This window comes from Typha angustifolia, chromosome 11, assembly GCF_048772165.1.
Source record: "Typha angustifolia cultivar Huaian chromosome 11, ASM4877216v1, whole genome shotgun sequence".
NCBI lineage: Eukaryota > Viridiplantae > Streptophyta > Magnoliopsida > Poales > Typhaceae > Typha > Typha angustifolia.
Genome location: NC_133249.1, coordinates 10,271,341 through 10,298,328, shown reverse-complemented (window position 1 = coordinate 10,298,328; position 26,988 = coordinate 10,271,341). Strand labels below are relative to the sequence as shown.

Genomic DNA, 26,988 nt, shown 5'->3' with positions numbered 1-26,988 from the left:
CGAACGCACTCGGGCCGCGTTCGAACGCACTCGGGCCGCGTTCGAACGCACCTATGAAGTTTGCAATTTATTGGATTTTCGTGAGTACGAATATGACTTGGATTTGGCTCTATCTTGGAGATCATATATAAGGATAGTGTTGCCCTAACCTAGGGTAGTTGAAGAAGATTATTCAAGGAGACTTTTTGGAGGCTACATCGGTTCTTCAACAAATAAGGCCCTTCGCATCTACAAATCTTAATCTTTCGTCTTAAGGGCTATCTAGACGAAAGATCAATCTCGAGGGCTACTGAGATTGGACTTCAATCACAAGAAGCAGTGAATCGTAGGTTCTAACGATCAAGACTGAGAGGAACAAAGTCGTTTGGATCGACGGGTTGTTTTGTGAGTCAGTCTTGTAATTGCTACTATCATAGTGATTGGTTTTGATCCGAGTTTGGATCCGTGGTTTTTTTTTCCCGTTTGGGTTTTCCACGTTAAAATCTTGGCATTCATCTCTACTTTCATTTTTAATATTTCTTCCGACTTTTACTTAAGCGAACGATAAATATCATTGCCTAAAGGTTAGATACATACGTGTGTCTAGGGATTTTCAATTGGTATCAGAGCGGGTTCTCTCACTCTTTGAGAGAGATCAAATAGGCATGGATTTTCATAGAGATGGACCCTCATCTATTAGACCTCCTATTCTAGATGGATCAAATTATTGATATTGAAAAGCTAGGATGAGAGCTTATTTGAAGTCTATAGATGAGAGAGTTTGGATGGCCATTATGAACGGTTGGAGTCCACCAATGTACATGGTGAATGATGAGTTAGTTGAGAAACCGATTGAGTCATGGGATAAAACAGATTATGAAAAAGTTGGCTGGAATAGCAAAGCAATAAATGCAATTTTTAGTTGTGTTTCCTCGAAAGAATTTAGAAGAATATCTACTTGTGAAATAGCAAAACAAGCCTGGATGATCTTAGAAACAACTCATGAAGGTACTATGGCTGTAAAACTTTCGAAACTTCAAAGGTTGACTACTAATTTTGAAACCCTACGTATGGAGGAGAATGAAACATTTGATGAGTTCTATGCAAAGTTAAGTGATATAGTCAACTCCAGTTTCAACCTAGGAGAGAAAATTCCTGAAAATAGAATTGTCCGTAAGATCCTTAGGTCTCTTCTAGAAAGGTTTCAGGCGAAAGTTACAGCTATTGAGGAAAGTAAGGACATTGACTCTATGAAAGTTGAACAATTGGTAGGAAATCTACAAACATTTGAGTCCAGTCTTTCAAAACCGAGGAAGTCCAAAGAGATAGCTCTATCCACTGTTGAACAAAATTTAGAGGAGTCTGAAGATGAAGGTGATTTAGATGTTGAGATGTTGGCTATGTTTGTCAAAAAGTTCAATAAATTCTTTCGGAAGCCAAACAAGTTGAATACTGAAAAGTTTGAAAAAAATAAAACTTTTGTGAAAAAGAAGAATACTGTGATTTCGAATACAGGTGGTAGCAACAACAATGTCAAACAGAAAAATAAGAATTCTGAAAATAAAGTTCAATGTTTTGAATGTTCTGGTTTTGGACACATCGCACAAGAATGTCCTAATCGTCTTAAGAGAAAGGGCAAAGCTATGAAAGTTACTTGGGATGATTCAGATGAATCTAATGATGATTCTGATAAAGACGAAGAAAACTTTGTAGCCTTTGTCTCTTCTCTGCTTAATACTAACTCTGTTGATGATACTGATAGTACAGATGATCTTGATATGCTACCGGCTGAGGATGATGAATCTGAAATTCAACTGGCATATAATGACTTGTACCTGGAGTCGTTTAAACTCAAGAAAAGCAATCTTAGACTACTTCAACGACTCAAGGAAATTGAACCAGAAAGAATTCAATTTGAGGAGAAGTACAAATTGGAGCTTGAACGTGTCAAAGACCTTTCTGAACAACTTGACAATGCGAAAAATAAAATGAAGGCTGATGAAATTGAACTAGAGAGATTGCATAAGGAAGTTACTTTTCTAAAAGGGAAGAACAAACTGGACGAGATTCTAAAAGCTCAGATCTCTGGAAAAGACAGGTATGGTGTTGGATATACTGGTAATTCAAATAATAATAAAACTATTTTTGTTTCTGTAGGTAAACAAAAGGAAGAATACCTGAAGCCATCAATCGTATTTTCAAAGCAATCCTGGATGAATCCTTCAAAATTGAAGTTGAATCTACAAACTGGTGAATCTTTGACGGCACCAAAGGTAAACTTTAGTCACACTCCTCGACAAAAGGTGAGTAGAAAAGGGTTTGTTCCGACATGCTATCATTGCGGCATTCTAGGGCATATTCGATCTCATTGTAAATTTTTGCAAAAACCTAGAACTACTTTCATTTATGGGATGAAAACAAAAACCATATGGGTCAAGAAAAGTGATTTGAAATGTTATGTTGTGCATACAGCCTTGAAAGCTTTAAATTCTGATTTATGGTATTTAGACAGTGGCTGTTCAAGACATATGTCGGGTGACAAGTCGTTATTTTCTAATCTTGAAAAACATGAAGGGGGAGTTGTGACATTCGGAGATGGTAATTCATCAAAGGTAATAGGTAAAGGAAAGGTAAGTACTCTAGGGATTCCTAGTCTCGAAAATGTTCTTTATGTTAAGGGCTTGAAAGCAAATCCACTAAGCATCAGTCAATTTTGTGATGAAGATTATGAGGTAAAATTCTCCAACAATGATTGTACTATTCTAGATCATGATGGTAATGTTATATGTTATGGATCTAGAACATCTGATAATTGCTATGTCGTTGGAACTTCACATAAACTGAAATGTAACAGTGCGTCTTTCAACATTGCAGATCTTTGGCATCAACGTCTTGGACATGTGAATCACAAGGAATTATTTACTCTGTCCAAACATGAAGTGGTAAGAGGAATACCTAAGATAAAAGAAATGTCAAAAAGAGTGTGCGGTTCGTGTCAAATTGGAAAACAAATTCGTATCTCACACAAGAAGGTAAATACAGCTATCACTGACCGTGTGCTACAATTAGTTCACATGGACTTGATGGGTCCAATAAAAACTGAAAGTCTTGGAGGTAAACGCTATATATTCTTAATGGTCGATGATTACTCCAGATATACCTGGGTTGCCTTTCTACGTGAGAAGTCTGAAACCTTTGAAGTTTTTAAATCACTATGCTTAAAATTGCAGAATGAAAAATCTACAACCCTAGTTAGGATTCGTTCTGATCATGGTAGAGAATTTGAAAATAAAAATTTTTCTATATTTTGCGATTCTCTTGGTATTCAACATGAGTTTTCAGCTCCTATAACTCCACAACAGAATGGGATTGTTGAAAGAAAAAATCGAGTTGTGTAGGAAATGGCTAGGGTTATGCTCCATGCTAAAAAGGTTACTCAAAGGTTTTGGGCAGAGGCGGTCAATACAGCGGTACATGCAATAAATCGTGTTTATCTAAGACCAGGTACAAATATGACTGCTTATGAAATCTGGAAAGGTAAGAAACCTAGTGTTAAATATTTTCAAGTTTTTGGTAGTAAATGTTATATCTTGCGTGATCGAGAATATTTGACTAAATTTGACACTAGAAGTAGCGAAGGCATCTTCTTGGGGTACTCGAATAATAGTAGAGCCTACAGAGTATTTAACCTTGAAACTTCTACTGTTATGGAATCTGCTAATGTTATGATAGATGAATCCTCGATTGACTTAACTAAAGCTACTTCTATTTCTGTTTCTGCAGATACATATTACGAAGAAATAGGAAAGGAGCTTGATCTGGAAATGGAGAATCAGGACGAGGACAAAGTTGAAATGAACAAAAATGACTGCAACGTACCGGAACCATCTGCTAGAGTGAAATTAAATCATCCACTGTCACAAGTGATCGGAGACGTGAATGGACCAAGTTGAAATCATCCACTGTCAAATCATCCACTATCACAAGTTGAAATTGTGAAGCGATCTTTGAACTCTGACTCAAGTTCCTCCATGGTATGATCTTCTGCATTGGCTCCCCACATATCTGAAGATATAGGAAATGCTGGTGCTGAAAATGAGGCAAGCTCACTGCATCCTCGAAGGCCTCCTTTAAGGTTCTAGGCCTTAAAGCCCTGACATCGGCTTGTATGTCACCTCGCAGCCCGGAGATGAAGGTGCTGCGAAGTTGCTGATCCGTCCATGGTGGATGACATCGGCTACTAATCCTCTCAAATTCTTCTTGGTATGCCCCAACCGTAGTCTTTTGCACTGTTTTTGAGAGGAGAGCATCAATGTCTTCATACCCCGATGCTCCAAATCGCCGTGTGATATCGGCGCAAAATTCAGCCCAAGTTTCGATGGCCTCTATGGCATTGGCTGCTTGAAACCAATGAAGCGCCGCATCCTCAAGGTGGAAGCTCGCAAGCGTCACCTTGTATTCTTCCGCCGTACCTTGGTATGCAAAGAATTGCTCCGCCCTATACAACCAATCGATCGGATTGCCACCTTTGAACTTGGGGAATTCGAGATGCACGACTTGTCCACGTATATCGTTGTCTCGTTCCGGATCATGTCCAAGTCCTTGTCTAACCAGAGGAGGATGCACCATGAAGAGTTGATGATCCCTCCCTCGGTTTTGATTAACTCGCCGTGGTTCTGGATCGTATTGGCCCGCCCACGGATATTGATCTCCAAGGTGGTCTCTATGGTGGTTCGCTCGTCGAATGGGTTCACCCGCAACTGGACCTGGTGTAACCATCCTTGCTTGCCTCTGCCCATAGGGTGGTGGTAGCAGTGGCTCCTGTGGTTGCAAAGGCTGAACCGGTGGCGGTGGGTTCAAGGGGGTGGACTCGCGTCGTGGGATCGATGGTGCTTTCCCGTTCGCCATTGCTTCCCTTGTCACCCGTAGTTCCCGCATCATCTCCATCATCATTTGATTATTGATGGCCATTTGCTCGGAAAGAGACCCTAACACGGTTTGAACGCTAGGTTCTTCCGTATTCCGATTAGATCGGGCCGTTCCATGGGTGGAAGTCCCTGCAACCATTTCTCTCTCCTCTATTGGGAGAATCTCTTCTTCATCATCTTGCCGTGCAACCATGGATCTGGTGGTCGTCATAGGAAGCGCTTGTCCGAGGAACGGTGGCTCTGATACCAAGCTTGATACGATCACGCCTCGGGCTATGGAGCTCTGATACCCGCTTGATACGATCTCTCGTTTGGGGCTAAGGATCGATCTCTTCCGTATTCTCAGATCTAGACTGATCTTACACAGAACTTTGAAATAAGATCCCGAAATATTCCGATATCGGATCGATGTGAAATTTTGATATGTTGTAGCCCCGGATCGATGTGAAATATTAGAAGCGGCATCACCGGGGATTGAGAGAATGGGAGCGAAGAAGACAAAGGAGGCAAGGCAGAACTCAATCTCAATATTCAATAATAATTTTGGTTGCCCTACACATCCTTTTATAGGCTAACCAACAACTCAAATTAACCCTAAAAATACAATTTTCGCCGACCGCGTTCGAACTCGCCCGACCGCATTCGAACTTGCCCGACCGCGTTCAAACGCACGATCGAACGCACCTCTCGGTATTTGCGAACGCGATGCAGGCGTTCACAGTCCGCGTTCGAACATATAGTGCACTCTCTTCACCCACGTTCACAACCCCGTTTACAAACCGCGTTCGAACTCACTCCACCCGCGTTCGAACGCGACTTACAGAAAACTTATTTTAATGGAAATTAAACACTAAAACATGAAACAAAAACACTCCTAAAGTGAATCCATGCTCGAGACGACGCCGATGAGATCCGAATCATATCACCTTCCACATATTTATAGAGGCTAGCCAACAAGTACTAAAATAATATGAAACCCTAATTCTAGAGGATTCCCATCGATCGCATTCGAACGCAATCAAAAAGCCCCATTTGTGGATGTGCGAACACGATATAAGCATTCGAACGCGGGCGTTCGAACTCGCCCGACCGCGTTTAAACGCACAATATGTATTCTCTATATTTGTGAACCTGATGTAGGCATTCACAAAGGCGTTCAAACGCGACCCCACCTGAGTTTGAATGCGACCTATAGGAATTTTATTTTAATAAAAGTAAACACCTAATGCAATAAGAAAAGATCCTAACTAAGTGTATCACAATCGATCCAGATCAGGAAGTAGACATTCAGACCATAACACAATGGCTCCAAAGCCTAGGCCCGGTTACATTTGAGTTCTTACACATGTGGCTCACGTTTTAAAGGGATAGATGAGTGGTGAGATTAGATGGGGTCCGAACGTAGCCACATCCTAAGTTGTAGCTGCTGATTGGTGTACCAGGTGCCGGAGAGCTCTCTTATTTCCTATAGCTGATCTCAACTATACTTGAGCCTGCTCCAAGCTTAGATAAACCTACTGATCTAGTCCAGTTACTTGTTGACTTTGTTGGGTTGTTTGAAGAACCAATGGGGCTACCGCCTGCAAAGCATGCCGAACACAGGATTGAGATTGTGCCAAGGGCCAAACCAGCCAACGTTCGGCCCTACCGATACCCGCATGTGCAGAAGGAGGAAATCACGAGGCTAGTCACCGAGATGCTAGAGCAGGGTATCATCCAACTGAGCCGAAGCGCTTATTCTTCACCAGTCATATTGGTGAGGAAAAAGGACTAGAGTTGGCATTTTTGCATGGACTACTATGCACTAAATGTCATCACTATTAAGGATCGGTATCCCGTGCCAGTTATTGAGGAGCTGCTGGACGAGCTAACGGGGCACTCTACTTCAACAAGCTCGACCTCTGCCTAGGGTAGCATTAGATCTAAGTCCAACCTGAAGATGTGCATAAGACAGCATTCCGGACTCACGACGAGCCCTACGAGTTCAAAGTCATGCCATTCGGGTTGACGAACGCACTGGGGACATTCTAGGGCTTGATGAACAACATATTCTGGCCACTCCTCACGGGGTACGTGCTAGTATTCTTTGATGACATTCCATGAAGGTGAAGCAGAGCAAGTGCCTATGGGGGGGTGAGAGCTCAGTGGAGTACCTTGGTCACATCATTCAGCTGAGAGGGTGGCAACTGATCTAGGCAAGGTTTCTTGCATGGTTAGTTGGCCACGATCGAGGACTGTCCAAAACCTTTGTAGCTTTTTAGGCCTGACGAGCTACTACAATCGATTTGTGGCTGATTACAGCAAGATAGCGGTCCCACTCACATCCTTGTAGGAAGGACACCTTTGAGTGGACTGATGAGGCGACTTGGGCCTTTAAGGAATTGAAGACTTGTAACAACCTATCTTATAAAAAAAAATTAAATTATTACATGGCATGATGATACATTTAGTTAGGATCTTTTATTATTGCATTAGTTATTTATTTTTATTAAAATAAAATTCCTGTAGGTCACGTTCGAATACGGCAAGGGTCGCATTCAAAAGCCTTTCCGAATTCTTGCATCAGGTTCACAAAACCAAAGAACGCAAAATGTGCGTTCGAACGCCTACCTTGCGTTCGCACATACAGAGAACGCCTTTTGTGTGTTCAAATGTGATCAGATGCGTCCATATGCGATCGAGTGCGTTCGAACGTGATCGGTAGGAATCTTCTAGGATTAGAGTTAATAATTATATCTTGGCTTGTTAGCTAGCCTCTATAAATGAGTGGATGGCATCCAAATTCATTATGCTATTAGATTACTGATTTCTTGCCTCCTATCTTCTCTCTATTCTGATACGATTCGGACTTCACCGATGTCATCTCGAGCATGGATACACTTTAGGAGTGTCTTTGTTTCTTACTTTAATGTTTAATTTTCAAGAAAATAAGTTTTCTGTAAATTGTGTTCGAACGCGGGTGGAATGCATTCGAACATGGTTGTGAACGCAGTTTTGAACATGATTGTGAGAGTGTGTATTGTGCGTTCAAACGCTGCGTTCGAATGCACTATGAATGCCTGCATCACGTTCGCAAATCCAGAGAAGAACGAACTCGGTGCGTTCGAACGCGGTCGGCGAAATTATATTGTTTAGGGTTAATTTTGAGTTGTTTGGTTAGCCTCTAAAAGGGATGTGGATGGCAACCAGAGATTATTATTGAAGAATTGAGTTGCCTTGCCTCCTTCATCTTCTTCGCTCTCGTTCTCTCAATCCCCGGTGACACCACTTCTAACCTCCCTCAACCGACCAATCACTTTAGACCCTTAGGGGCAGCCCTTCCTCCCCCTTCTTCCAATCTATCCAACACTTGCCTTAACACTTCCATCAACCATAACCATTCCATCACCACTTTTCACCAATGCCACCCCACAAACGCCGGTCCGCCTCCAACCACCATCACCTAGGATCTCGTGCCTCCATCCACGGATCCTGATCAGACCACCCTAATGTTCATCCACTAATTAGACAATATCTCGAGATCCCCACATCCGATTCGCCTGAAACTTAATTTGTTGGAAAGCTCCTTTCTGGGGCTACAATATATCAAAATTTTACATCAATCTGTCAGAGGTATCTTTTGGGAAATTATTTCAAAATTTCGTACCAAATCCAATCCAGATCAGAGAATTGGAAGAGATCGAACCTTAGCCTAAGGGGAGATCGTATCAAGCTTGGTATTAGAGCCACCGTTCCTCGAACACGCACTTTCTATGACAACAACCAGAGCCATGGCTGCACGGCGAGATGAAGAAGAAGAGATTCTCCCAATAGAGGAGGGGGAAACGGTTGCAGGGACTTCCACCTGCGGAACCGCCCGATCTAATCGGAATACGGAAGAACATAGTGTTCAAGTCGTATTAGGGTCTCTTTCCGAACAAATGTCCATCAACAACAAGATGATGATGGAGATGATGTGGGAATTACGGGCGACGAAGGAAGCCATGGCGAACAGGAACGCCATCGACTCCACGACGCGAGTCCACTTCCACGAACCCACCGCCGCCTGTTTAGAATTTTCAACCACAAGAGCCGCTGCTGCCACCACCCTATGGGCCGAGGCAGGCAAGGATGGTTCCACCAGGCCCAGTTGTAGGTGAACCCATCCGACGAGTGAACCACTATAGAGATCACCTTGGAGATCAAGATTTGTGGGCGGGTCAATACGATTTGGAACCACGGTAAGTTAATCAAAACTGAAGGAGGGATCATCAACCCTTCATGGTGCATCCTCCCCCGGTTAGACAAGGACTTGGATATGATCCGGAAGGAGACAACGACATCCATGGACAAGTCGTGCGTCTCGAAAGCATGCGAGGTGCCAGCGAGCAAAGACTAACTCCCTTCGACTAGTAGGATTATTACAGCCCTTACCGATTCCAGAGCGAGTTTAGGAGCACATCTCCATGGATTTCATCGAATTTGTGGTAGTAGATGGGCTGAGCTAGTATGTGCATTTCTCAGCCTTAGTGCACTCGTTCTCGACAAAGACTGTAGCAGAGGTGTTTGTATGTGACATTGGGAAGCTCCATGGTGTGTGATACATTTAGTTAGGATCTTTTCTTTCTACATTAGTTATTTATTTTCATTAAAATAAAATTTATGTATGTCGCGTTCAAATGCAGGAGGGATCGCGTTTGAACGCCCTTACGAACGCTTGCATCAAGCTCGCAAATACAAAGAACGTGAAAAGTGCATTCTAATGTGGTCGGGCGAGTTCGAATGCTTGCATCGCATTCGCACATACAGAGAATGTTTTTTGTGAGTTTGAACACGATCGGACGCGTTCAAACGTGATCGACGAGAATCTTCTAGAATTAGGATTACTTATTGTTATTAGGACTTGTTGGCTAGCATCTATAAGTATGTGGATGGGAGCCAAATTTATTTTGCTATTGGAATATTGATTTCTTGCCTCTCTATCATCTTTCTACCCTAATCTCCCTTCTCCCTCTTCACCATCCTTCCACCTCTATCATTAGCAAGGTCTCTCATAACTTCTAATCTCCCTCTTCTTTGGGATCTCGACCACTTCTTCCCCTTCGTCTATATCCCTTGACCACATCCACCCTTCACCTCCATCTCCACAATCATCCATAACCCCAACATCCACTCCACCCGTCACCACCACCATCACCCAGGTTATTTCATGTTTTCATCCTAGTTTCAGTTCAAATTTGCAAAGGGTGTAAATACAAATATTATAGATCAGGGAGTTACAAATCTAATCCACTTAGTTTCATAATTTTATGACTAAAGGAGAATATCTGACAAATATTTTCTTACGATTGCATGAACTGATTTTTGCAATAAATCTAGATCTTGAAAGAATCGTTCCATAGCCGACCTTTTGGTACAAGAACCCATTAGCGTGCCACACTCCATAGTATCAGATAGAGACTGGGTCTTTGTAGGAGAGTGCCCTCGAGGATTGCTCAATTACTTGCCTTGGGTGGAGTGGTCTTATAGCACTGCTTTTCACACTATGTTACGAACCAACTTGATCCGATTTGTAGCGGTTCTACATGGGATTTGAGATTCGTGGGTGGAGGAATGGATTCTTAGGTTTAGGATGGAGGTGATGATGGAGTGGAGGCCGAGTAGTTGATAGAGGTGGCTCGGCAATAGACGATGGTGGTGGTGGCTTGCTGATGCAAATGTGATAGATAGTTGAAGGCTATGATTACCTATAACTATGATAAAAACCGTACGGGAGGTAGAGACGGTTAAGATAAAGAGACGAAGGGGGAGAAGTAGGCCTGCCCTATGGGACTAGGGGGATCGACGACAGAAGGAGATTAGAAGTTAGGAGAGACCTTGCCAATGGTAGAGCTGGCTGGTTAGTGAAGAGGGATGAAGGAGATTAGGGTAGAGAGACTAGAGAGAGGATAGAGAGACAAGAAACCAATACTCCATAAGCATAATGATTTTAGCTACCATCCACACCTTTATAGAGGCTAGCCAATAAGCCAAAATAATAATTATTAACCCTAATTCTAGTGGACTCTCGCCGATCATGTTCGAACGCACCCGATTGCATTCGAATGCACAAAAGGCGTTTTCTGTCGATGCGAACCTGATGCAGACATTTGAACACGCCTGATCGCATTCAAAAGCGCATTTCGCATTCTTTATTTTTGCGAACCTGATGCAGGCGTTCACAAAGGCATTCGAATGCGCCCCCAACCGCGTTAACAAATAACTAATGCAATAAGAAAAGACTCTAACTATATCAGCCCTACCACGCTTCCCCCACCTTGCCCTCAAGGTGTAAAGTCGGGGAAACGCTCCAAAATGTCCATCTCCAACTCCCTTGTCTCCTCATCAGATGGCTTACCTAGCTACTCAACTAGAACCTCCATCTCTAATCTGGTACCATGACATCATCGGCGCCTAGCAAGTACACGAATTGGCTCTTTAATCACTGTCTCCTCCAATGGCTCTAGTAGAACTGATCCAACAACTTGATGATCTCTATTCCGTTCCCTCAGCAATAAAACTTGGAAGACATGATGCACTCTTGACCTTTTAGGCAACTCCAAATGATACGCAACTGTACCGATACACTCTAACCTCTTAGGCAACACTACCTCGAATTAAGTCATGCCAATGCTGCTATGGAAGGCGGTGTGATACATTTAGTTAGGGTTTTTTCTTATTACATTAGTTATTTATTTTTATTAAAATAAAATTTCTATAGGTCGCGTTTGGACGTGGAAAGGGTCGTGTTCGAATACCCTTGCGAACGCCTGCATTAGGTTTGCAAAAATAGCTTAGTGCATATGATTTTGCATATCTTCTTCAATTAGGACCAGCAGGAGATGAGCCACAAACGAGTTCAGGTACTACCATTAAATTGTCTAATTTATTAGATAACTTTTCTGGACTGTTTGAGGAGCCGTAGAAGTTGCCACCAAGGAGAGTGGCGGACCATTGTATAGAGATTGTACCCAAGGCTACACCGGCGAACGTGAGGCCATGTCGGTATCCACATGTGCAAAAAGAAGTTATCTCAAAGATGGTAGTCGAGATGTTGGAGTAAGGCCTCATACAACCAAGTCATAGCTCATACTCATCCCCCGTGCTATTGGTGCGAAAAAGGACGGAACATGGCGTTTTTGTATCGACTATCAAGCACTAAATGCTACTACCGTCAAAGACCGGTATCCCATTTCGATTATCGAGGAGTTGCTGGACAAGCTAGCAAGGGCGACTATATTTAGTAAGATTGACTTGAGGGCCAGGTATCATCAAATTAGAGTTCACCCGGCGGATGTGCATAAAATTGTATTTCGGACCCCGGACAGGCATTACGAGTTCTAAGTGATGCCTTTTTGTCTCACCAATGCTCCAACTACCTTTCAAGGCCTCACGAATGATATATTTCAACCTCTATTGCAAAGGTATGTCTTGGCATTTTTTGACGATATTTTGGTGTATAGCAGGATTGAATTGGAGCATTGGTGACATTTGGAGGACGTGCTGAATTTGTTGGAGCAAAACGAATTGAAGATCAAGAAGTCCAAATGCCTATGGTGAGTACCAAAGGTGGAGTATTTAGGCCACATCATTTCAGTGGATGGTGTAGCGGCGGATCCTCAAAATATTGCATGTATGACCGCTTAACCTATTCCTACTACTACCACCAGATTGAGAGGACTTTTGGGGCTGACAGGTTATTATTGTCGTTTCAATACCGGATATGGCAAGATCGCTACTCATCTCACTTCTTTGTTGAAGAAGGATTCTTTTAGATGGATGGATGAAGTCACTTTAGCCTTTGAAAAATTAAAAACAGCAATGACGACGGCACCCGTTCTAGTGCTACCGGACTTCACCAAAGAATTCATTGTTGAATGTGATGCGTCAGGTGTTGGCATAGGAGCTGTACTAATACAAGAAGGACGTCCCATTGTCTATCTTAGCAAGGCTTTATTGCAAAAATCTCAGCAATTATCGACTTATGAGAGAGAGATGTTGGCAATTCTGCATGCGGTGACAAAGTGGAGGCCTTATTTCATCAGTAGATGATTCATTATCCGAACCGATCAAAAAAGCCTTCCATACTTTATGGGACAGCGCATACACACTCCGGCACAGCAGCGATGGGTCACAAAATTGCTAGGGTATGATTATGAAATTCCAATGGAGTCATATTAATGCTACTGTGGAAAGCGGTGTTGTAAGACCACTTCGTCCACAGTAAGAACTCCAACCATCGTCTCGGCATCTCTCTAATAAAGCACCTCAAGTATTGCTCAATGCCTCGATTGACCACCTTGGTTTGGTGATACACTTAGTTAGGATCTTTTCTTATTGCATTAGGTGTTTATTTTCATTAAAATAAAATTCCTATAGGTCGCGTTCCAACAAGGTCCTCGACTGTCGAGCCACCCCTCTTCTTTGGGATCTCAACCACTTTGTTCCCTTCGTCTACTTCCCTTAATCACTTTCATAATCTACCCTCATCTCTATACCCATCCATAACCCTAACATCCACTCCACCCGTCACCACCACCATCACCTATGTTATTCCGTACTTTCATCCCTGTTACAGTTATAATCTGCGAAGGACATAAATATAGAAGTTGTATATTAGGAAGTTATGGATCCAAACCAATTAGTTTAGTAATTTTCTGACTCTCGGAGAATAGAAGTAATTTTCCCACAATTGCGCGGACTGCTTCCTACAATAAATTAAGATCTTAAGGAATTGTTTCGTAGCCGATCTTTTGGTTCCAGATCCTATCAATTGGTATTAGAGCCTATCATTTGGCCGTCCGTCTGTGGATGGTAGACCGAACTAAAGTTCAATCGAATCCCTTGCAATCTGACAAACTCTATCCAAAAGTCTCCCATAAATACACGATCATGATCCAAGATAATTGCGTGTGGCATGCTATGTAACCGAGCAACATCTCTAACAAATATTTCACCCACTGACTTGGCTGATAATGGATGTGACAATATCGAAAGGTGTGCATACTTGCTCAATCTATCAACCACCACCAAGATAACAGAATAACCACATAACAGCGGAAGGCCCTGTATGAAATCCATAAAAATGTCTTCCCAAACACGGTCCAATATAGGTAAAGACTGAAGTAATCCGGTTGGTTTCAATATAGTTACCTTAGCCCTTTGACAGACTTTGCAACACGGACAAAATTCCTCACATCGTGCCTCAATCTTGGCCACGTGCAACTCTGAGATATCCTTTTATAAGTCCTCAAGACACCCTCATGACCAACCTCTGGTGTTTGGTAGAAGTGCTTCAAAAATAATACGGGTGATGGTGGTGGTGATGGGTGGAATGGATGTTAGGGTTATGGATGGGTATGAAGGTGTAGGTGGATGGTGGATGTGGTTAAGGGTTGTACACAAAGAGAATGAAGTGGTTGAGATCCCAAAGAAGATGGGTGACTCAACAGTCGAGCGAGATTAGAAGTTAGGAGAAACCTTACAACCGATAGAGGTGGAAGGATGGTGAAGAGAGAGGAGGGAGAGAGTCTAGAGAGAAGATAGAAGGCAAGAAATCAATAATCCAATTCCATTATGAATTTGACTGACATCTACATATTTATAAAGGCTATCCAACAAGTCCTAAAATAATAAGCAACTCTAATTCTAGAAGATTCCCACCGATCGCGTTCGAACGTGCCCGATCACGTTCAAATGCACAAAAGACGTTCTCTGTATGTGCAAATACGAAATTCAAACTCCCCCGACCACGTTCGAATGCACATTATGCATTCTCTATATTTGCGAACCTGATGTAGGCGTTCGCAAGGGCATTCGAACGCAACCCCACCTGCGCTTGAACGCGACCTATAGGAATTTTATTTTAATAAAAATAAATAACTAATACAATAAGAAAAGATCCTAACTAAGTGTATCAGCCCACCACGCTTCCCCCACCTTGCTCTCATGGTGTAAAGTCGGGGAAATGCTCCAAAATGTTAGTCTCCAACTCCTAAGTCACCTCATCGAATGGCTTGCCAAGCCACTCAACTAGAATCTCCATCTCTAATCTGGTACTATATCGTCGTTGGCGTCTAGCTTATATACAAACTGGCTCTACAATCTTTGTCCCCTCCAATGGCTTCGGTAGAACTGGTCTAACAGCCTCATTATCTCCAATCCGCTCCCTCAGCAATGAAACATAGAAGACATGATGCACTCTCAACCCCTCCGGCAGCTCCAAACAATATGCAAGTGAACCAATATGCTCCAACACCCGAAACGGACCAAAGTAGCGATGAGCTAACTTTTGGTTACGCATCGGACACAAGGTCACCTGTCGATACAGTTGTACCCTCATAAACACCCAACTGCCGATGTTGAACTCCTGCTCCCTGTGACTGCGATCATAAACTTGCTTCATATAGTTTTGAGCAAGTTTAAGATGGGCACACAACCTCCTTAATGTGGCGTCTTTATCCATCAATGCTAAGTCCAGCCCCGTCCAGTTTGTAGATGCCACTAGATCATAAATGCGTAACATTAGAGTCGTACGTCCATACATTACCTCAAATGGAGTCATGCTAATGCTGCTATAATAGGCGGTATTATAAGACCACTCTGCCCATGGTTAGAACTCCAACCATCGTCTCGGCATCTCTCCAACAAAGAACATCAAATACTGCTTAATGCCTTGATTGACCACCTCGGTTTGGTCGTCCATCTATGGATGGTAAAACAAACTGAAGTTCAATCGAGTCCCCTGCAATCTGAAAAACTCCATCCAAAAGTTGCTCATAAATACACGATCACGATCCGAGACAATCGTGCGCAGCATGCCATGTAACCGTGCAACATTTCTAACAAAAATTTTAACCACCAACTTGGACGAAAATGGAAGTAACAATGCCAAAAAGTATGCATACTTGCTCAATTTATCAACCACCACAAAGATAACAAAATAACCACGTACCAGCGGAAGACCCTCTATGAAGTCCATAGAAATGTCTTTCCAAACACGGTCCGGTATAGGTAAAGGCTGTAGTAATCTGACCGATTTCAATGTGGTTACTTTAGCCCTTTGACAAATTTCGCAATCACGGACAAATTTCCTCACATCCCGTCTCAATCCTGGCCACGTGCAACTCTGAGATGTCTTCCTATAAGTCCTCAAGACACCCTCATGACCAGCCTCTGGAATTTAGTGGAAGTGCTCCATCAATTTCTGCCGCAATCCATCATTTGAGGGCACTCGAATGCATCCGTGATCTAGAAGCAAACCACCTTGATTCTCCAACTCTGGATGGTGCTTTGGATCATCCATCACCTCCTACAACAATCTCAAAATATCTGGGTCAGATGTACATTCATACCTAAGCTCGTCAAGGAAGGAAAAGGTAGGAGATGAATAAGCTACAAGCTCGGCGATATCGAGTTGGCGCGATAGTGCATCCGTCGCTTTATTTTTTATTTCCTTCTTATATTCAATTTCATAATCATAACCCATTAATTTGGTATCAGAGTCTATTAGTTGGTAGAAGAACCCATCACCTTGCCCTAACCCTTTTCATCATCTACAATCCTTTCAACAGCATCTTACTCATCGACGCCACCCCATTATCGTCGGCCTACCACCTCCATAATCCACCTAGGATCTCGTGCCTTAATCCATGGATCCATAGAACTAATATGATTCAGACTTCACTGATGTCGTCTCGAGCATGGATATACTTTAAGGGTATCTTTTATTCTTTGTTTTAGTATTATTTCATACAAAAATAAGTTTGCTATATATCGCGTACGAATGTGGGTGGAGTGCATTGGAATGTGCTTGCGAACACCTGTATTAGGTTTTTAATTAAAGAGAATGCAAAATGTGCATTCGAACGCATTTGCAAACGCTTGCATTAGGTTCACAAATATAGAGAACGCAAAATGTACGTTCGAACGCGGTCAATGAAAATCCACTGTTTCTAGGGTTAATAATTGCCATTTTTGAATTGTTTGGTTAGCCTTTAAAGGTGTGGATGGCAACTAAGGAGTCATTATTAAATGAATTGAGTTTTGCCCTAGTCTCCTTCATCTTCTTCTCTTTCGTTCTCTCGTTCCCTAACATTGCTGCTTCTAACCTCTCTCGAACGGCTACTCACCCTAGTCACTTAGGGGCGGCCCACTCTTCCCTTTCTTCCAATCTATCTATCACCTTGCCCCAATTTCCTTCCATTATCTATAATCCTTCCATCTCCATTTACTCACCAGTGCCACCCCATTATCGTCGGTCCACCACCATCCATCAACACCTAGGATCTTGTGCCTCCATCCACAGATCCATAGACGGACTCCCTAATGTTCATCTACTTCTCAAATTTTCCAAGTTCAAAGATGGTGACCCGATCGATTTATTGTATAGGGCGAAACAATTCTTCGCGTACTAGGGTACAGTAGAAGAATATAAGGTGACACTTGCGAGCTTCTACCTTGCCAACTTCATTATGCTATTGGATTCTTGATTTCTTTCCTCCTATCTTCTCTCTAGACTTCTCCCTCCTCCCTCTTCACCATCCTTCCATCTCTACCGTTGGCAAGGTTTCTCCTCGCTTCTAATCTTCCTCGTCTGTCGAGTCACCCCTCTTCTTTGGGATTTCTACCACTTCGTTCCCTTCATCTACTTCCTTTAATCACTTCCATTGACATGATGTGGCCTAAATAATCCACTTGTGATACTCCCCATAGGCACTTGGACTTCTTGATCTTCAATTGGTTTTGCTTCATCAAATTCAGCACATCCTCCAAATGCCGCCAATGCTCCAATTCAGTCCCGCTATACACCAAAATGTCGTCAAACAATACCAAGACATACCTTCGCAAGAAAGGCCAAAATATATCATTCATGAGGCCTTGAAAGGTAACTGGAGCATTGGTGAGACCAAAAGGCATCACCCAGAACTCGTAATATCCGTCTAGAGTCCAAAATTCAGTTTTGTGCATATCCGCTGGGTGAATTCTAATTTAATGATACCCGACCCTCAAGTCAAGCTTACTAAATATTGTCGCCTGATACGATCATGCCTCGGGCTATGGAGCTCTGATACCAGCTTGATATGATCTCACCTTTTGGGCTAAGGATCAATCTCTTCCGATTCTCAGATCTGGACTGATCTTGTACGGAACTTTGAAATAAGATCCCAAAATATTCTGCCGTTGGATCAATGTGAAATTTTTATATGTTGTCGCCCTTGAAAAGAGCTTTCCAACAAATCAAGTTTCAGGTGAATCGGAGTTGGGGATCTCGAGATATCGTCTGTTTAGTGGACAAACATCAGGATAATCTGTTTTGGATCCGTGGATGGAGGCACGTGATCCTAGGTAATGGTGGTTGAAGGTGGACCGGCATTAATGGGGTGGCACCGGTGAAAAAGTGGTGATGGAAGGGTTATGGTTGATGGAAAGGTTAGGGCAAGTGTTGGATAGATTGGAAGAAAGGGGAGAAGAGGGCCACTCCTAAGGGACTAGGGTGATTGGCCAGTCGAGGGAGATTAGAAGCGGCGTCGCCGTGGATTGAGGGAATGGGAGTGAAGAAGACAAAGGAGGCAAGGCAAAACTCAATTCTCAATAATCAATAATGATTTTGGTTGCCCTACACATCCTTTTATAGGCTAACCAACAACTCCAATTAACCCTAAAACATAATTTTCGCCGACCGCGTTCGAACTCGCCCGATCGCATTTGAACGCACTTACAGAAAACTTATTTTAATGAAAATTAAACACTAAAACATGAAACCAAAACACTCCTAAAGTGAATCCATGCTCGAGACGACGTCGGTGAAGTCCGAATCGTATCAATCCACCACGCTTCCGCAACCTTATCCTCAAGGTTTGAAATTTGGGAAGTGATCCATGATATCTGTCTCTAGCTCCCATGTTGACTCGTCAGTAGGTTTGCCCAGCCACTCAATCAACACTTCAGTCTCTAATCTGGGCCCATGGCATCTGCTCCTTTGGCCTAAGATTCGGACCGGTTCAATAGAACCATCTTCCTCCATTGGTTCGGGTAAGGCCGAACCCACCACATGGTTAGGCCCGATTTGGGCCTTCAATGCCGAGACATGGAAGATGGGATGTATCCTGGTTGCTTCAGGTAGGTCCAATCGGTAAGCTACTGGACCGATTCGTTATAGCACTCTGTACGGACCATAGTACTTGTATCCCAACTTTTGATTCAAAATCGGCCTCAATGTTGATTGCCGATACGGTTGAGCTCGAACGAACACCCATTGATTCACCTCATATTCTCGCTCACGTCGGCCTTTGTCATGCGTTTGCTTCATGCGGTTTTGGGCTGTGGCTAGGTGAGTCTTGAGCCGTCTCAATGTTTCATCTTGATCAGCAAACTCCAAGTCAAGCTCAGTCCTATTCGCCGCTACGAGTCTATCGTAGGCACGCAAGACAAGGGGAGTGCGCCCGTAAACCACCTCAAATGGGGTCATGTCGATGCTAGAGTGATGAGCGGTATTGTATGACCACTCAGCCCATGGAAGGAATTTGACCCAATCCTTTGGTCGATCCGCCACAAAGCATCGCAAGTATTGCTCTAGTCCGCGATTCACCACCTCGGTTTGGCCATCTGTCTCGGGGTGATAAGTTGAACTAAGATTGATTTGAGTCCCTTGCAATCTGAAGAACTCGGACCAAAACTCGCTGATGAAGATGCGATCCTGATTTGACACTATCGTCCTAGGCATCCCATGCAATCGTGCTACTTCCCGAACAAAAATTTCAGCAACCTTTTTCGCTGAAAACGGGTGAGACAATGCTATGAAATGAGCATACTTGCTCAGTCTATCTACCACAACAAACACCACCGATTGTCCTCAAACCTCCGGCAGCCCCTCGATGAAGTCCATGGAGATATCCTCCCAAATACGCTCTGGTATAGGTAGTGGTTGCAGCAGCCCGCTAGGCTTGAGTGCCTCAGTTTTGACTCGTTGGCAGATTTGACATTCACCCACATACTTCTTTACGTCCGTCTTCATTGCTGTTCATGTACAGTTTTGCGCCAGCCGCTTGTAGGTACGTAATACCCCTTCATGACCTGCTATAGGAGTATCATGGAAGTGTGCCATCAATAGTCTCCGTAGCTCTTCGTTCGGGGGTACCTTGATTCGCCCGCACTCTAGTACTAACCCATCGCGCTCCTCGTGCTCGGGGTGGCTTGAGGGGTTCTCTCTCAACTCCTCCATGAGTTGGACCAGCTCACTATCCTCTGCACTTGCTCTCCACAGATCTGAGAAGAAAGGAAAGGTGGGTGCCGAGAAAGAAGCGAGCTCCCTTGCGACCCCTTCATTTGGAAGTTCAAGCAGCGGTTGGCTTCCATCTAGCAGCACTCTCTTGTCATTTCTCCAAAACGTCAATGTGAGGCTTGTAAAATCAAATGTCATGGGCGCCAAGCTTCGAAGCCATTGAGTCCCCAAAACAATATCGGCACCTTGCAAGGCCAACGGATAAAGATCCAATGTGAAAGTTTGGCCTTGCACCTTCAATTCTGCACCTCCACAAATAGAATCCGCTCGCAATGTGGTGCCATCTCCAACCGTCACATCGAACCTTTCCGTGGGTTTCGACTCGAGCCCAATCTTCCTAAGTTGCCTCTTGTCAATGAAGTTGTGGGTGGACCCGGTGTCAATCGAGATTTTCACTGTGGTTTTCTTGATTACACCGTTCACCCGCAAGGTCTTTGGCGCAGCCGTCCCCGAATAGGCGTGGAGGGAGATTTCGGCTATCATGTCCTCCACGGGTTGCTCCTCAACTTCTTCTCCTCGATGTATAGCCACATCTGCACTTTCAGCTGCAAGCTCATCCTCCGCTTCCTCCAATCCATCGATGAGCATCACTGATCCCATCGGTTTAGCGCAACGATGCCCTGGTACAAACTTCTCATCACAACGGAAGCATAGGCCCTTGGCTCTTCTCTCTTCTACTTGGGTAGGTGTGAGTGCTCATCCCGGACCTCTAGGTGCATACTTCACATCTTGGGATAGCTTCAAGGGTGCTCGAGGAGGTACCACTGCAGCAGCAACTCTTGGTGCTCCGATAGTATTTTCCGTCGCTATGTTTTGTTGAGCTTGATTACGGCTTCCTTGGCTCATCCAACTCTGTTTCAAGTGTATCTTCATGGCCCTATGCTTGTCTTCCATAAGCACCGCATCTTCGAAGGCCTCCTTTAAGGTTCTAGGCCTTAAAGCCCTCATATCGGCTTGTATGTCCCCCCGCAGCCCGGAGATGAAGGTGCTGCGAAGTTGCTGATCCGTCCATGGTGGACGACATCGGCTACTAATCCTCTCAAATTCTTCTTGGTATGCCCCAACAGTAGTCTTTTGTACCGTCTTTGAGAGGAGAGCATCAAAGTCTTCATATCCCGATGCTCCAAATCGTTGTGTGATATCGGCGCAAAATTCAGCCCAAGTTTCGATAGCCTCAATGGCATTGGCTGCTCGAAACCAATGAAGCGCCGCATCCTCAAGGTGGAAGCTCGCAAGTGTCACCTTGTATTCTTCCGCCGTACCTTGGTATGCAAAGAATTTCTCTGCCCTATTGTTACGAACCCTCTTTTGGTGCTATGGCTCTGATACCAAATTGTTACGATCCTTCCTCGGCTATAGGCTCTGATTCAAGATTAATACGATCTTGCACGGAACTTTGAGATCAGATCCCGAAATATCCCGCCGTTGGATCGCTGTGAAATTTTGATATGTTGTAGGCCCGGAAAAGAGCTTTCCAACGGATCTAGTTTCAGGCGAATCGGAGATGGGGATCTCGAAATATCGTTCGTTTAGTGGACGAACGTCAGGATACTCTGTTTTTGGATTCCGTGGATGAAGGCACGAAATCCTGGGTAATGGTGGATTGTGGAGGGCCGGTGTTGATGGGGTGGCACCGGTGTAAAAGTGATGGTGGAAGGGTTATGGATGATGGAAAGGTTAGGGATAGCGATGGATAAATTGGAAGAAGGGGGAGAAGAGGGCCACTCCTAAGGGACTAGGGTGATTGGCCTGTCGAGGGAGATTAGAAGCGGCGTCGCCGGGGAGATTGAGGGAACGGGAGCGAAGAAGATGAAGGAGGCAAGGCAAACTCAATTCTCAATATTCAATAATAATTTTGGTTGCCCTACACATACTTTTATAGGCTAACCAACAACTCAATCTTATCCTAAAACACAATCTTATCCTAAAACTCAATCTTATCCTAAAACACAATCTTATCCTAAAACTCAATCTTATCCTAAAGTAAATCCAAACTTGAGACGATGTCGGTGAAGTCCGAATCGTATCAATCCACCACGCTTCCGCAACCTTGTCCTCAAGGTTTGAAATTTGGGAAGCGATCCATGATGTCTGCCTCTAGCTCCCATGTAGACTCGTCAGTAGGTTTGCCCAGCCACTCAATCAGCACTTCAGTCTCTAATCTGGATCCTTGGCGTCTTCTCCTACGACTTAGGACTCGAACCGGCTCATTGGAGCCATCTTCCTCCATTGGTTCGGGTAAGGTCGAACCCACTACATGGTTAGGCCCGATCTGGGCCTTCAATGCCGAGACATGGAAGACGGGATGTATCCTGGTTCCTTCAGGTAGGTCCAATCGGTAAGCTACTGGACCGATTCGTTGTAGCACTCGGTACGGACCATAGTACTTGTATCCCAACTTTTGGTTCAAAATTGGCCTCAATGTGGATTGTCGATACGGTTGAGCTCGAACGAACACCAATTGATCCACCTCAAATTCTCGCTCACGTCTGCCTTTGTCATGCGTTTGCTTCATGCGGTTTTGTGCTGTGGCTAGGTGAGTCTTGAGCCGTCTCAATGTTTCATCTCGATCAGCAAGCTCCAAGTCAAGCTCAGTCCTATCCGTCGCTGCGAGTCTATCGTAGGCACGCAAGACAGGGGGAGTGCGCCCATAAACCGCCTCAAATGGGGTCATGCCAATGCTTGAGTGATGAGCGGTATTGTATGACCACTCAGCCCAGGGAAGAAATTTGACCCAATCCTTTGGTCGATCCGCCACAAAGCATCGCAAGTATTGCTCTAGTCCACGATTCACCACCTCGGTTTGGCCATCCGTCTCGGGGTGATAAGCTGAGCTAAGATTGATTTGAGTCCCTTGCAATCTGAAGAACTCGGACCAAAACTCACTTATGAAGATGCGATCCCGGTCTGACACGATCGTCCTAGGCATCCCATGCAAGCGTGCCACTTCCCGAACAAAAATTTCAGCAACCCTTTTTGCTGAAAACGGGTGAGACAATGTTATGAAATGTGCGTACTTGCTCAGTCTATCCACCACAACAAACACCACCGATTGTCCTCGAACTTCCGGCAGCCCCTCGATGAAGTCCATGGAGATATCCTCCCAAATACGCTCTGGTATCGGTAGTGGTTGCAGTAGCCCGCTAGGCTTGAGTGCCTCCGATTTGGCTCGTTGGCAGATTTGACATTCACGCACATACTTCTTCACGTCCGTCTTCATCCCAGTCCAAGTACAGTTTTGGGCCAGCCGCTTGTAAGTACGTAATACCCCTTCATGACCTGCTATAGGAGTATCATGGAAGTGTGCCATCAATAGCCTCCGTAGCTCTTCGTTTCGGGGTACCTTGATTCGCCCGTGCTCTAGTACTAACCCATTGCGCTCCTCGTGCTCGGGGTTGCTTGAGGGGTTCGCTCTCAACTCCTCCATGAGTCGGACCAGATCACTATCCTCTGCACTGGCTCTTCGTAGATCTGAAAAGAAAGGAAAAGTGGGTGCCGAGAAAGAAGCGAGCCCCCTTTCTTTTGGAAGTTCAAGCAGCGGTTTACTTCCATCCAACAACACTCTCTGATCATCTCTCCAAAAAGTCAATGTGAGGCTTGTAAAATCAAAGGTCACGGGCCCCAAGCTCCGAAGCCATTGGGTCCCTAAAACAATATCGGCACCTTGCAAGGCCAATGGATAAAGATCCAATGTGAAAGTTTGGCCTTGCACCTTCAATTCTGCACCTCCACAAATAGAATCTGCTCGCAAGGTGGTGCCATCTCCAATCGTCACATCGAACCCTTCCGTGGGTTCCGACTCGAGCCCAATCTTCCTAAGGAGCCTCATGTCAATGAAGTTGTGGGTGGACCCGGTGTCAATCAAGATTCTCACTGTGGTTTTCTTGATTACACCGTTCACCCGCAAGGTCTTTGGCGCGGCTGTCCCCGAATAGGCGTCGAGGGAGATTTCGGCCTTCGTGTCCTCCACGTGTTGTTGCTCCTCAACTTCTTCTCCTCGATGTCCAGCCACATCTGCACTTTCAGCTGCCATGGGTGGAAGATCGTGGCCTTCTCCTTTGAGTTGTAGCTTGGCAGGGAGCTGCAACGTCATCACCGGTGACGAAGCTGTCGTGGTCGACTGTCGATTGACCGAGGAGAATGGTAGAAAATCGCTGGAGGCCATATGCGATTTCTTCTTAGTTGCCGACTCACGGTGGTTGCAAAGGGAGCTGGTGAAAGGCAGCCCAAGTGTCGAAATTCGCGGTTTCGGATCATCTCCTTCACCACCGATGAGGATTCCTGATGAGGGATATCCAGCGACCAGGTGTGGCGTAGCCAGCACTTCGCGATTTGTCGACAAGGTCTCCGGTGCATAGGAAGATGTGGAGGTTCCGAGGGCTGCTACAATGGTTGCAGATCTCATTGTAGTTGGTGGCAGTTCGTTGCGGCTGACCATAGGTCGAGGTGTAGAATCTCGCTCTTGCTGGATAGCCGAACTTTCCCCTATTTTTGTGATGAACGGGGAGGCCGTGGAGGATGTTGGGTATGTTGTGGAGGGTTCCCAATGCTGTCTTGTGATTGCCTTGCTTGTTGAAAAAGGTTTCGTCCATGCCCGTATTTCCTGCATCATCTCCATCATTATTTGCTTGTTGATGGCAATCTGTTTGGAAATAGACCCCAACATGGATAGAACGCTAGGTTCTTCCGTATTCCTATTAGATCGAGTGATCGTCATTGGAAGCGCTTGTCCGAGGAACGGTGGCTCTGATACCAGCTTGTTACGAACCCTCTTTTGGTGCTATGGCTCTGATACCAAATTGTTACGATCCTTCCTCGGCTATAGGCTCTGATTCAAGATTAATACGATCTTGCACGGAACTTTGAGATCAGATCCCGAAATATCCCGCCGTTGGATCGCTGTGAAATTTTGATATGTTGTAGGCCCGGAAAAGAGCTTTCCAACGGATCTAGTTTCAGGCGAATCGGAGATGGGGATCTCGAAATATCGTTCGTTTAGTGGACGAACGTCAGGATACTCTGTTTTTGGATTCCGTGGATGAAGGCACGAAATCCTGGGTAATGGTGGATTGTGGAGGGCCGGTGTTGATGGGGTGGCACCGGTGTAAAAGTGATGGTGGAAGGGTTATGGATGATGGAAAGGTTAGGGATAGCGATGGATAAATTGGAAGAAGGGGGAGAAGAGGGCCACTCCTAAGGGACTAGGGTGATTGGCCTGTCGAGGGAGATTAGAAGCGGCGTCGCCGGGGAGATTGAGGGAACGGGAGCGAAGAAGATGAAGGAGGCAAGGCAAACTCAATTCTCAATATTCAATAATAATTTTGGTTGCCCTACACATACTTTTATAGGCTAACCAACAACTCAATCTTATCCTAAAACACAATCTTATCCTAAAACTCAATCTTATCCTAAAACACAATCTTATCCTAAAACTCAATCTTATCCTAAAGTAAATCCAAACTTGAGACGATGTCGGTGAAGTCCGAATCGTATCACCTATATAACCAATCGATTGGGTCGCCGCCTTTGAACTTGGGAAATTCGAGACGCACGACTTGTCCACGGATGCCATTGTCTCATTTCGGATCATGTCCAAGTACTTGTCTAACCAGAGGAGGATGCACCATGAAGGGTTGATGATCCCTCCTTCGGTTTTGATTAGCTCGCCGTGGTTCTGGATTGTATTGGCCCGCCCACGGATCTTGATCTCCAAGGTGGTCTCCATGGTGGTTTGCTCGTCGGATGGGTTCACCTGCAACTGGACTTGGTGTAACCATCCTTGCTTGCATCTGCCCATAGGGTGGTGGTAGCAGCAGCTCTTGTGGTTGCAAAGGCTGAACCGGTGGCGGTGGGTTCAAGGGGGTGGACTCGCGTCGTGGGGTCGATGGTGCTTTCCCGTTCACCATTGCTTCCCTTGTCGCCCGTAGTTCCCGCATCATCTCCACCATCATCTGGTTGTTGATGGTCATCTGCTCGGAAAGAGACCCCAACACGGCTTGAATGCTAGGTTCTTTCGTATTTCGATTAGATCGGGCGGTTCCGCGGGTGGAAGTCCCCGCAATCGTTTCTCCCTCCTCTATTGGGAGAATCTCTTCATCATCATCTCGCCGTGCAGCCATGGATCTGGTGGTCGTCATTGGAAGCGCTTGTCCGAGGAACGGTGGCTCTGATACCAGCTTGATATGATCACGCCTCTGGCAATGGAGCTCTGATACCAGCTTGATACGATCTCACCTTTTGGGCTAAGGATCGATCTCTTCCGATTCTCAGATCTGGACTGATCTTGTACGGAACTTTGAAATAAGATCTTGAAATATTTCGCCGTTGGATCGATGTGAAATTTTGATATGTTATCGCCCTTGAAAAGAGCTTTCCAACAAATCAAGTTTCAGGCGAATCGGATTTGGGGATCTCTAGATATCGTCCGTTTAGTGGACAAACGTCAGGATGATCTATTTTGGATCCGTGGATGGAGGCACGTGATCCTAGGTAATAGTGGTTGAAGGTGGACCGGCGTTAATGGGGTGGCACCGGTGAAAAAGTGGTGATGGAAGGGTTATGGTTGATGGAAAGGTTAGGGCAAGTGTTGGATAGATTGGAAGAAGGGGGAGAAGAGGGCCACTCCTAAGGGACTAGGGTGATTGGCCGGTCGAGGGAGATTAGAAGCGGCGTCGCTGTGGATTGAGGGAACGGGAGCGAAGAAGAGGAAGGAGGCAAGGCAAAACTCAATTCTCAATAATCAATAATAATTTTGGTTGCCCTACACATCCTTTTATAGGC

At 44.7% G+C, this 26,988-nt stretch overlaps 1 protein-coding gene across 1 annotated transcript; it reads right to left on the bottom strand.

Moving 5' to 3' along the window:
* Nucleotides 1–21,544: 21,544 nt before the first annotated feature.
* Nucleotides 21,545–25,620, bottom strand: LOC140770764 (uncharacterized). The gene has a single exon (XM_073112028.1). The coding sequence runs from the start codon at nucleotides 24,923–24,925 to the stop codon at nucleotides 22,265–22,267; it is 2,661 nt and encodes an 886-aa protein (XP_072968129.1). The 5' UTR covers nucleotides 24,926–25,620; the 3' UTR covers nucleotides 21,545–22,264.
* Nucleotides 25,621–26,988: the final 1,368 nt, after the last annotated feature.